At 42.4% G+C, this 11,308-nt stretch overlaps 1 protein-coding gene across 1 annotated transcript in view; it reads left to right on the plus strand.

Annotated features, from left to right (window-relative positions):
* cntnap5b (contactin associated protein family member 5b) overlaps positions 1 to 10,968 on the plus strand; it is a 97,385-nt gene extending 86,417 nt beyond the window's left edge. The window contains 6 exon segments of the mRNA XM_036562045.1: positions 589 to 813; positions 3,185 to 3,318; positions 6,241 to 6,328; positions 6,716 to 6,919; positions 8,991 to 9,065; positions 10,732 to 10,968. Of these exon segments, the coding sequence (XP_036417938.1) occupies positions 589 to 813; positions 3,185 to 3,318; positions 6,241 to 6,328; positions 6,716 to 6,919; positions 8,991 to 9,065; positions 10,732 to 10,934 (929 nt within the window). The 3' untranslated portion in view covers positions 10,935 to 10,968.
* Positions 10,969 to 11,308: the final 340 nt, after the last annotated feature.

Genomic DNA, 11,308 nt, shown 5'->3' on the forward strand with positions numbered 1-11,308 from the left:
ATCCATGGAAATTGGTGTAGAGTAACCATGGAAATTGGTGTAGAGTAACCATGGAAATGGATGTAGAATAACAATGGAAATAGGTGTAGAGTATCCATGGAAATTGGTGTAGAGTAACCATGGAAATTGGTGTTGAGTAACCATGGAAACGGGTGTAGAATAACCACGCAAATGGGTGTAGAATAACAAAGGAAGTAGGTGTAGACTAAACATGAACATGGGTGTAGAGTAACTATGGAAATGAGTGTAGGGTAACCATGGAAATGGGTGTAGAATAACAAAGGAAGTAGGTGTAGACTAAACGTGAACATGGGTGTAGAGTAACTATGGAAATGGGTGTAGAGTAACCATGGAAATGGGTGTGGAGCCACAATGGAAATGGATGTATAATAACCATGGAAATGGGTGTTGAACAACAACAGAAATGGATGTCGCCCGTAACATAAACATTTCTGCTGTAACCATGGAAATAGGTGGACTGTTTACAGATTTTGCCAGAAACTCCAGATCACTTTAAAAAGAGACTGTGCTAACAGGAGAAAGATGAGATGTTCTCACCTGCCTCCACTCTCTTTCCTCCACTTCCAGAAGTGTCTGTATCTTTTGAGAGCGGCACGTCGGTGACCTACACCTTCCAGGAGCCGTTCTCTGTGATGCGCAACAAGAGCAGGCAGTCGTCGGCCATCTACGCCCAGAGCAGCAAGTCCCGAGAGAACGTGGCCTTCCGCTTCCTCACCACGAAGGCACCGGCCATGCTGATGACCGTCACCACCTACCATCAGCAGTACATGGCCATCATTCTGGCCCACAACGGTAAACATCACTCAGCTTTTTTCATTTGTTTTTTTTCCATCCTGAATAAAAGTTCTTCAACAGTTCTTAATGCAAAGGCAATGACTATGTATAAAACTACACTCCTGGACAAAACAAACGGGCCAAGGCCAAAATATAGTGGTTTCAATTGATGGTTTTGGCTGGTCAGAGTCCTGATTTAAACCATATATAAAGAATGTTTGGTCTTCAAACAATTAAACGCAAACGATCTCAGTTTTCCAGCTGTTTGAATCCGTCAATGTCGAGTGGATCAATACTGACTCTTCTTTCTGTAAAAGTCTGTCTGCAAATTTACACACAAAATGTAAAGAAATCAAAGTTACTTTATCTTATTGAATGATTTGTTGTTAAGACATTAAAAGCTTAATGTTTTGCCCTTTCTTTGCCCAGGAGTGTATGAATACTCCATGCGCGAATGGTTCTTTGCCTTATTTAAATGGTTCTACTATTATGAAATATAGACGGTTCTACAAAGCACCAAAAAGAGTTCTGCTACTGTCATGGAAACGTTTTGTTATATAAATCTGCTCCTTTTTGTCAGTTAAACCACGTAGCTAGCTTTCCTATTTCTTAGATCAACTAGCTTGCTAGCTAAACTACACTCTTAGCAAAAGTGACCTATGTAGTCACAAAACAAGGTTCTAAGTCGTTGCTGTAGCATTTTTTTGTCATTGCTAAAGTGTTGTTATCCCAGGTGGTTGCTAAAGTGCTGGTAAGGTATTCCAGGTAGGTGCTAATGTGTTGATAGGTGGTAACAAGGGTGTTGCTCAGAAGTTGCTAAGGTATTTGAGATGGTTGCTTAGATTTTGCCAGGTTGTTGTTATGGAATCTCCGTCTCATATGGTTACTAATGTGTTGTTAGGTTCTCCCAGGTGGTTGCTAGTAAATACATGTGCTATATATAAGCTAGCTAGCTTTTCTATTTCTTAAATTAACTAGCTTGCTAGCTAACCTACACTCTTAGAGATCTATGTAGTCCCAAAAAAGGATTTTAGCAATAGTTGAAACTTTTTGGTGCAATTTAGACCCTTTTTTGAAGGTTCTTTACAGAACCTTATACAACACCTTCCCCAGAAGAACCATTCTATATTAATATATATTCTATATAGCAAAATAAGTCTAAGAACACTTTTAGTACTAGTTCCCTTTTTGCTAAGAATGTAGTTTAGCTAGCTAGCAAGTTAGCATTTATTCAAGCACTCGCAACAGTATCTAGTTAGTCTACACCAAAAGTAAAAAGTGTTGCATATGGTGCCAAAAAAGAGGTTCTTTGACTTACAACAACTGTGGAACCCATTTTGATGCCTCTTAACATAAATTGTTTTTCGTTTAAACATGTGAAGAACCATTTGAACATTGAACTGGTTCTTTCCTTTAAATGGTCAGTGTTGCCTTCACTAAAGAACAATGAAGCTAAGGGTGTAGCTAATTTGTTTACTTTTCTTTCTTTCTTCCTTTCTTTAGTTAGCAAGCTAGGTAGATGCTAAATAAATAACTTTCTAGCAGGCAAAGTACCTACTTAAGTTGCTTACTTAGTCTATTTTACAGTTATTTTATGTTTATTGTATTTATCTTTTATTTAGTTGTTAAATAAATAGCAAATAGCTAGTCAGCTGATTGGCTAGCTAACTATATTAGTCACTTACCCAGCCAGCCAGCCAGCTTACGTAGTTGGTCTCTGAAGTATTGTACGAGTCAAATAATAGTAATTAATGGATATTAATTAGTCACTTTTCTGTGATTATTTTATTGCCAGTTAGTTGTTTAATCAATACCAATTAGCTAGTCAGCTGGCTAGCCAGCTAAGTTACTAACTAGCCAGCTAACTCGATGGTATTTATGTATAATTGACGTCTTTTGCTAACCAAGTGATATTAAAGTGTATTGTGTCTCAGTTTTTTTTATTCGTTAGGTATTTAATTGCTTGTTTGTGTATCTTTTAATTAATCAACGTCACTCTACCAGTCAGGGTTACAGTGAGGAGTCTGGCACCCAGAATAAAGTCAGTGAAGTTGAAAATTAAGTAGCGTCTGAATGCGTAGCGTCACAGTGTAGCTGTGGGGCGTGTGGAGCGACAGGCTTGCTGTCGGGGCGTCTGCGTACGTGTGTTCTTCGTCAAGGCTGATGTGTTGATTAGCAGAGTGTAGACAGTCTGCGGTGATTAGAGGGGAGAGGAAGTGGCATGTTTGTGAGTGGTGAACAGAGACGCTCGGTCAAGGGAGCAATTATTTTGATCAGGAGCGCCAGAGAAGAGCCTGTCAGCACGTGTCAGCGAGCAGCGGGAGCCGCGACTACGACTCGTTCTCGCCTCTCTTTTGTGTGATGACGGCCTCTCCGCTGTGTCTGGCAGGGAGTCTGCAGATTTGGTACAAACTGAACAGAGAGAAGCAGCCGGACGTGTTCACGCCCACTCAGCACAGCCTGGCCAATGGGAAGCTCCACAGGATACAGTTGCACCGAGAGGGGAGGGACATGTACGTGCAGGTAAGACCACCACCCATCCGTCTGGCTTTTTCATCCATTCGCTTACTTGACCATTCATTCACCTGTACACTCAGGCACGAGGTGATTGTCCACTAGATGGCGGGGTACGGCACAGTGCGGTTACTGTTCCAGATCCAGAACTAACAGCATCTGGGTCCATTTCCCTTCACACAGTAGAACAGTAAAAGTTCTTTGAAAGTTTTTTGGTGGTAATGAACACAGATAACAATCTCAACTATGGAGGAGCTTCACATTCAGACTTACTTTATTCGATTATTATTTGGTTTTGTGTGAAGAGTCACAGACAGCGGCTCTGGATAGCCAGTGCTGTCTGAGCAGGGTGATAACGTATGCTGACTGTGTGTAGCATATGTGTGGGTTTTTCCATGTGTAAGCACGGAAAAGGGGTAGAATGAAGACAAAAACAGATACAGCTTTGAAAATTACCTTGAAAATGCATGAAGCATAATGACAGACCTGAGTGTAGAGTGACCATGAATACAGTTGTAGCGTAATGATATAAAAGAGAGTAACCTAACTATAAAAATGAGTGAAGCAGAAATGGGCATAGCATAGCCACAGAAATGGGTGTAGCATAACCATGGAAATGAGTGTCGAATAACAATGGAAATGGGTGTAGTGTAACCATGGAAATGGGTGTAGCGTAACCATGGAAATAGGTGTAGCATACCCATGGAAATGAGTGTACCATACCCATATAAATGGGTGTAAGATAACCATGGAAATGGGTGTAGCGTAACCATGGAAATGGGTGTAGCATAACCATAGAAATGAGTGTACCATAACCATATAAGTGGGTGTAAGATAACCATGGAAATGGGTGTAGCATAACCATGGAAATGGGTGTAGCATAACCATGGAAATGGGTGTAGCGTAACGATGGAAATGGGTGTAGCGTAACCATGGAAATGGGTGTAGCATAACCATGGAAATGGGTGTAGCGTAACGATGGAAATGGGTGTAGCGTAACCATATTAATGGCTGTAACACAACCATGAATATAAGTGTAGTATAACCAAGGAAAAGAGTGAAACATAACCATATAAGTGGGTGTAAGATAACCATAGAAATTGATGTAGCATAACCACATAAATGGATGTAGCATAACTATGAAAATGAGTGTAACACGGTGGCAGAACTGGGTGTAGCATAACCACAGACATGGGTGTAGTATAAATCAGTGTGATCATGGGATCGGTGTAGTGTGACAATAAAAATATGATGTTGAAAGAAGCTAGCTTAATCATGGAAAGATGTGTAGCGTAACCATGGAAACGGGTGTAGCCAACTGCTCCTGATATCCGTTGTACAGTTCTGTTTCAGATTTTTGTCACTGAGTCCAGGTTGTAACTGTTTCTCCTGGACGGCTGAACAGTGAGTCCACAGTGGAAACTGTGACTCCTGATGAATATTAACTTGCCTGAAAATCCATAAGAGCGTCAGAACCGTTGTTTGGGAATCCGTGAACATATTTTTGCAAGGCACATTGGTGAGTTTCCTTAGGACACTCAGGGAGCGTGCGGGGCTTTCTCTAACGGAATAATTCAGAGTGAGTTTGGTGAAGGCGGTGTGTGTTTTATGCAGCTCAGCGCCGCGTTTCTTCCAGGCGATTTAAGGACGGATCGCTTTCCCACTAAATTGCTGTGTGTAATAAGCTCGGCTCTGCGCGTGAATGACGGCGTGTTTCAGCGTCTCCTCGATCTCTGGAGCTCAGTGAGGGAGATTTTAACACACACTGCATTCTGCGAGCGTTGAGTGAGCGCCAGTATAGATTAGCACACTGTGCGCAGGACTCAGTGTAGCTTTCTGAGTAAAAACACTGATTATCTGAGCAGATACAAACGGCAGGTGTGCTGATAGACCTCAACAGCATACCTGCCTGCACTGCTATTGACTAGGAAAGGCTGAAGAAAGGGAGGCCGCTAAGTCTGTGACTCACTTGAGTACTTTACCTTTCCGTTTTATCCTCTCAGAACATGTATCCTCTAACAGAACCACAGAAATTTGTAAATTACCATAAAATGGGTGTCGTGTAACAATAATAACACTGTGGGCCACATTCTATGGTGGCGCTGGCTTGGGTTTTCCGATGGAATGGGTGTAACCACAACCACCGTAACTGCAAAAACAGGTGTAGCATAACCACAGAAATGGATGTAGACATGGAAAACCGTTACACTGTTAGAAATAAAGGTTCTCTTCAGGTACATTTTTCGTTCATCAAGGTACAAACAGTGTAAATGTTACCTCAGAGGTTCTACAGTGGTTTTAAGGTCTGATTGTGAACCTTAAATAAGTTTTTCCAGGTGAAAAGTTTGTATTTGTACCTTTTTATAACGGAATGTTTTAAACAGAACAGTAAAATAAAAGCCTGGAGACGAGACGGGGTGTGTGGAGTCAGTACAGCTTAGAACATATGATTTCAGTGGATTATGGTTCAGTTATGTTCCCTGACTAAAGGGACTGAGATGGAGCCTTGAGGGTTCCACCCCAGTGACAAGAGGGGCACTGACCCAGAGACAGTTTAGCACCTTTATTTCTACAAATGTGATTAATAAGCCGGGGCATCTTTAGTGTCTGAGGTTTGCTTTTTAGGTATGTACTTGAGCTATAAGGCTAATGTAGCTAACATGTAATGGATGCCTTTACCCCACCAATTAGCATCATACGTAAATCATCACAAGACTTGATTATGCAGTTTCTGACACTGTATGATACACAGTTATGTATAAACACAGACTTGAGCTTCGATAAAATTCAGGCTTTTTAGATAGTAGCATGTCCCGCATCACATTGCTTTAATCTCAGATTATGAATCAGTTTCCAATGTAATAAGAATAACATGTGCTGTGTTTCTCTGTGGACTGCTTGAAGAATTTATTAGCCTTTCTCTTTTCTCAGGTGGACAAGGACATCAACCAGAAATACAGACTCTCTACAGATAGAGAGCTAAACATGATCAGGTCGTTGACATTGGGCAAAGTCACAGGTAGGAAGTGGGCTAATTCAGGTATTTGGCATTTTAATGTGACAAAGAGCCTGCATGAACTCACAATACGTTGATTAATATTAATAATTGTTCATCGTTATCACTTTATGCTCTCTTTAGTCTAATTCAGCTGCAATAAGCTGTTGTATGAAATTTGAACCCAAACTTGAGTACAGCTTTAAGAATATCTATTGGTTTAACCTCTTAAAATCCAAGTATATTGTTCAGTTATACAGCTTAATACTTATTACTCAGTAACTACTATGTAACTGCTATGTAATTACTATGTACAATCCAGTTTTGTTATTATGAGACATAGAAATTGAAAAGTGGACCCACATACAGACCCAAAGATGAAATAGATTGTTTTGTCTCTTTCATTTCCAGGTCGAGCAGGCGTGGACGAGGAGGTGCTCCAGGCTGGATCGAGAGGTTTCATTGGGTGCCTGTCATCCGTCCAGTTTAATCACCTGGCTCCTCTGAAAGCTGCTATACTGAACAGGGGAAGCTCACTGGTCAGCGTGCTCGGCAATCTGGTGGAGTCCAACTGTGGAGAGCTGGCGGATAAATCCTCCTCCCGCTCACTATCAGGTGAGCTCCAGTTACTAAACACTGACTCATTTACAGATAAAATGATTCAAAAAAGCAATCAAAATATGTCTTTAAAAGTGGCCACTTTATTAGAAACACCTACCTTGTGTTTCCACTCACTGGCCACTTTATTAGAAACACCCATCTTGTGCTTCCACTAACTGGCCACTTTATTAGAAACACCTACCTTGTGCTTCCACTAACTGGCCACTTTATTAGAAACAACTACCTTGTGCTTCCACTAACTGGCCACTTTATTAGAAACACCCATCTTGGGCTTCCACTAACTGGCCACTTTATTAGAAACACCCACCTTGTGCTTCCACTAACTGGCCACTTTATTAGACAACACCCACCTTGTACATCTACTAATCGGCCACTTTATTAGAAACCCTAGCATTGTGCTCCCACTAACTGGCCACTTTATGAGTTCTGTGGTCAGAAGCTAGAGGATAAAAATGAGCGTCAACAGAGGAGCTATGGTTAATGAGTCTCTAACGGTACACAAGCAAGGTGGAGCTACAAGAGAGGGGTTTCTGGTAAAGTGGCCAGTAAGTGTTCATTAGTTTTATTGAAAATGAGGGAGCATGAATTGGCAGGACAATTGGAAGAAGGACTCGCTGTCTTCTGGGTTTCTGGGTAGCATCTGGTTGAAGATTTAACATTTGAAACGTTCTTATGTTCCAAAAAATCAAATATGGGGCGCCTCATGGCCTAAAAACCAGGCTGGTGTCTCAGCTCCTCGGTAAACTGCTTTGATGGGACCAGATTACAGTCTGTGAAACACTTGCTTACTTGCTGACAACTTCAGTCTTCACTGTGTCTGCAGAAGACTGTAACTTCACAATCTGCTCTGACCTCGGCGTCCACCCACGTAGGACTGAGAATCCGAGCAGTGCCATAACAAGCAGAAGCAAGTGGCCAAATATAACTGTGTTTTAGCAGCTACACATTCTCATACAGGCTGATCATTAACCCTGTAAGACCACGAGCTAAAGGTGTTTGGCTAGGCATGCAGTCGTATGGAGAAGTTTGTCCACCCCAGTCTAATTACGTGTTGTTGATTTTCTAGGTGTAAATCAGTTAACGCATCCTCTGAAGGGAACATACGATGTTGTTCTGCTAATTTTAGTGCACAGGTTTTATTAATTTGAGTTTAACATATTAGGAAAAAATATAAAAATGCAAAACATGCAGTACCTTTTGTACAGCCAACATTTTAGTATGTTAAACTCAACAAATAAACAGCAATTGTGCATTAAAATGTGCAGAAGTGTGTCTCTGTAGAGGATGTGTTCAATTATTTACACTGTATCTCTGTACACCGATCAGGCATAACATCATGACCACCTCCTTGTTTCTACGCTCATTGTCCATTTTATCAGCTCCACTTACTATATAGGTGCACTTTGTAGTTCTACAGTTACAGACTGTAGTCCATCTGTTTCTCTGATACTTTGTTAGCCCCCTTTTACCCTGTTCTTCAGTGGTCAGGACCCCCATGGACCCTCACAGAGCAGATATTATTTGGGTGGTGGATCATTCTCAGCACTGCAGTGACACTGACGTGGTGGTGGTGTGTTAGTGTGTGTTGTGCTGGTGTGAGTGGATCAGACACAGCAGTGCTGCTGGAGTTTTTAAACTCCATTCCTGTCTATCATAAAACAGCGTCTCAGTCATCAGGCAGTGAATTCATAACCATTTCATGTAGGAACTTTCTGTGAGGGAGCTTTTAGAGGTGGACGTCTGGTTCCTATCACCACCACTGTGAACAGTTCTGACTCTCTTGATCTCTTGATTTAATTATCTAGGACTCTGTTTAAATGAGCACGTTATCTTCCTGCAGAACTATCACTTTAATCCTGGTCTAAATGATGCTGTGCTGTTGGAGCACTACTGCACGTTGGTGCAGATGGCTCTTCGGGGAGTTTGGGTCACAGCCATGTTCGATATGACCGTTTTAATGGGTTGTGCGTTCCCACCATTTATGTCCTCCTGACCTCCTGCCATTTCCTTTCCTTTAATCATCCCTCATCCTCTCTCTCTCTCTCTCTCCCTCTCTCTCCCCCAGACCACACGGACGGAGAGAACAGAGGAAAGGAGCGCCTGAAGAATTCCGAGCAGAGCGACTCGGCTGTAATTGGAGGTAAACGCCTTTGTCCCTTTTTCCTTTCATCATGCTTTCCTTCCTAGAAACGCTCAGAAAACAAATCCAAGAGCTCGGAAAAGCAGCTTAAAGGGGTAATTTAACATCTTTCATTGTAAACCTCTGTCTGCTGCATCTGGAGTGGACGGTCGAGTACCATAGACAATAATTTCAAAACGTTTACCTGAACTCAGAAACGAGAAAACCCTTTGACTCAAAACTCGTTTGTAATGGACGTGAATGGGCAGCTGCTCAATTCTGATGAAAATAAGTGTCTATTTAAGTCAAAATTCCAAACTCCAGCTGTTCCACCTTAACAGTCCAGCTGTTATGATGAGAGAGTCTTATCAAAACTGTACTTATGAAGTTTTATGTAACATCAACATTGATGCAACACGGTGAAAAAGCAGCTTCAGTTATTTTCACTTTCTTTAATGTTTCCTGGTATTCATGGCAATCAACTTGCGAAAACTCGTTAGCGTTACCGTGGTAACGAGCTACAACAAATTCTTCCCTCTGAAAAAGTAGTCCCATCCCTGAACGAACCAATTAGCCACATTTGCAGCTTTTTCAAAATTCCTGCGTAATTAAGCGTTTGCCATTCAGAGCGGTTTGGTGTGAAATGGTTCAGATGCCTTTACAGTGGTGGTGATAGGAACCAGGGGTCGCCATGACTACAACACAAATATAGACATTTTATTTACTATCCAGAACCACCAGTGAACCTACACGAGTCTTCGGAGTTTATATGGAATGTTGATGATGGAAAATAGTGGAAAATCTGAAATAATAAGTTTTCTTTGGGGACTATTTTGTCTTGAGTTTGAATGGGTTTTAGGGTCAGAATCTCCTCAAACATGTCGTAAAACAATGGTCCAGACATCAGACAGCAATTATAGCTCTGTAGAATCTATTTATCAGCATAAAAAACATGGAATTCCCCTTTAATTTATAAATGCATGCAAGGAGAACGTTACCTGCCTGACTGCACTGTGGCAGCTGTAAAGTTTGATGGAGGAGGGATGATGATATGGGGCTGTTTTTCAGGGGTTGGTCTAGAACCCTTAGTTCCAGTGAATGGAAATCTTAATGCTTCAGCACCAAGACATTTTGGACAATTGTACACTTCCAACTTTGTGGAACAGTTTGGGGAAGAACCTTTCCTGTTCCAGCATGACTGAGCCCCAGTGACCAAAGCAGCTCCATAAAGGCCTGGCTGGGTGAGTTTGGTGTGGAATAACTTGACTGGCCCTCACAGAGCCCTGACCTCAACCCCATCAGACACCTTTGGGATGGATTAGAACAAAGATTGTGAGCCAGACCCTCTCGTCCAACATCAGTGTCTGACCTCACAGATGCTCTTCTGGATGAACGGGCACAAATTCCCACAGACTCTCCAACATCTTGTAGAAGCTTCCCAGAAGAGTGGAAGCTGTTAGAGCTGCAAAGGGGGACCAACTCCATATTAATGCCTATGGATTTAGAATGGGATGTTATAACAGAAAAGGCCTGACAACATGCGTTCCTTAAAGTTTTACCCATTTCTACTAGATTTTTCAAAGCATCATCAAAACCACAATGTTTAAGAAGTGTCTCTTTGAATTAAATCACATTCCCTCATTTACTCTACCTCTCTCTCCCTCTCTCTCTTTCTCTGTCTCTCCAGGTTTAATAGCCGCCCTGGTCCTCGTCGCGCTCTCCGTTTTGGCAGTCATGCTGCGTTTCCTGTACCGCTACAGGCTCCAGCGCTCCCAGCAGACCCCCTCAGTGAAGGAGAAAGACCACCCATCTCAGCCGGAGCTTAACTACCGCACACAGCTCAGCCTGCACAGCTCCATCAGGGACAGCAGGAAAGAGTACTTCATATGACCTCTGTGATCTTCAGCCTCCTAACCCCTCGCCGACTGACTCTGCAGTCAAGTAGGAGGGGGAAGGAGTCCGGCCAAAACCTGCAGGACACAGGCAGCGACCTTCACCCTCCCTGCCCACTCAAGCTGTGCTTTTGTGCCCTCTGTAGATAGCAGGTAGCAGATTTGTGTGGATGGGGACACAGCCGACACTGAACTGCAATGGCCTGCTAATGTAATGGAGGATAAAAGACCCCTGTATCCATGACAACGAAAGAATCAAGTCTGCAGTGACCTTTAACCCCCCTCCCCCACGCATTTGGCCCAATTAGGCTGTGTTTCAAGGCATTTATGGGTAGCAGGTAGGCCCAGTTGTGTGGATTGGGACACAGCCAA

Source organism: Colossoma macropomum, unplaced genomic scaffold (genome assembly GCF_904425465.1).
Source record: "Colossoma macropomum unplaced genomic scaffold, Colossoma_macropomum, whole genome shotgun sequence".
NCBI classification, from domain to species: Eukaryota; Metazoa; Chordata; class Actinopteri; order Characiformes; family Serrasalmidae; genus Colossoma; species Colossoma macropomum.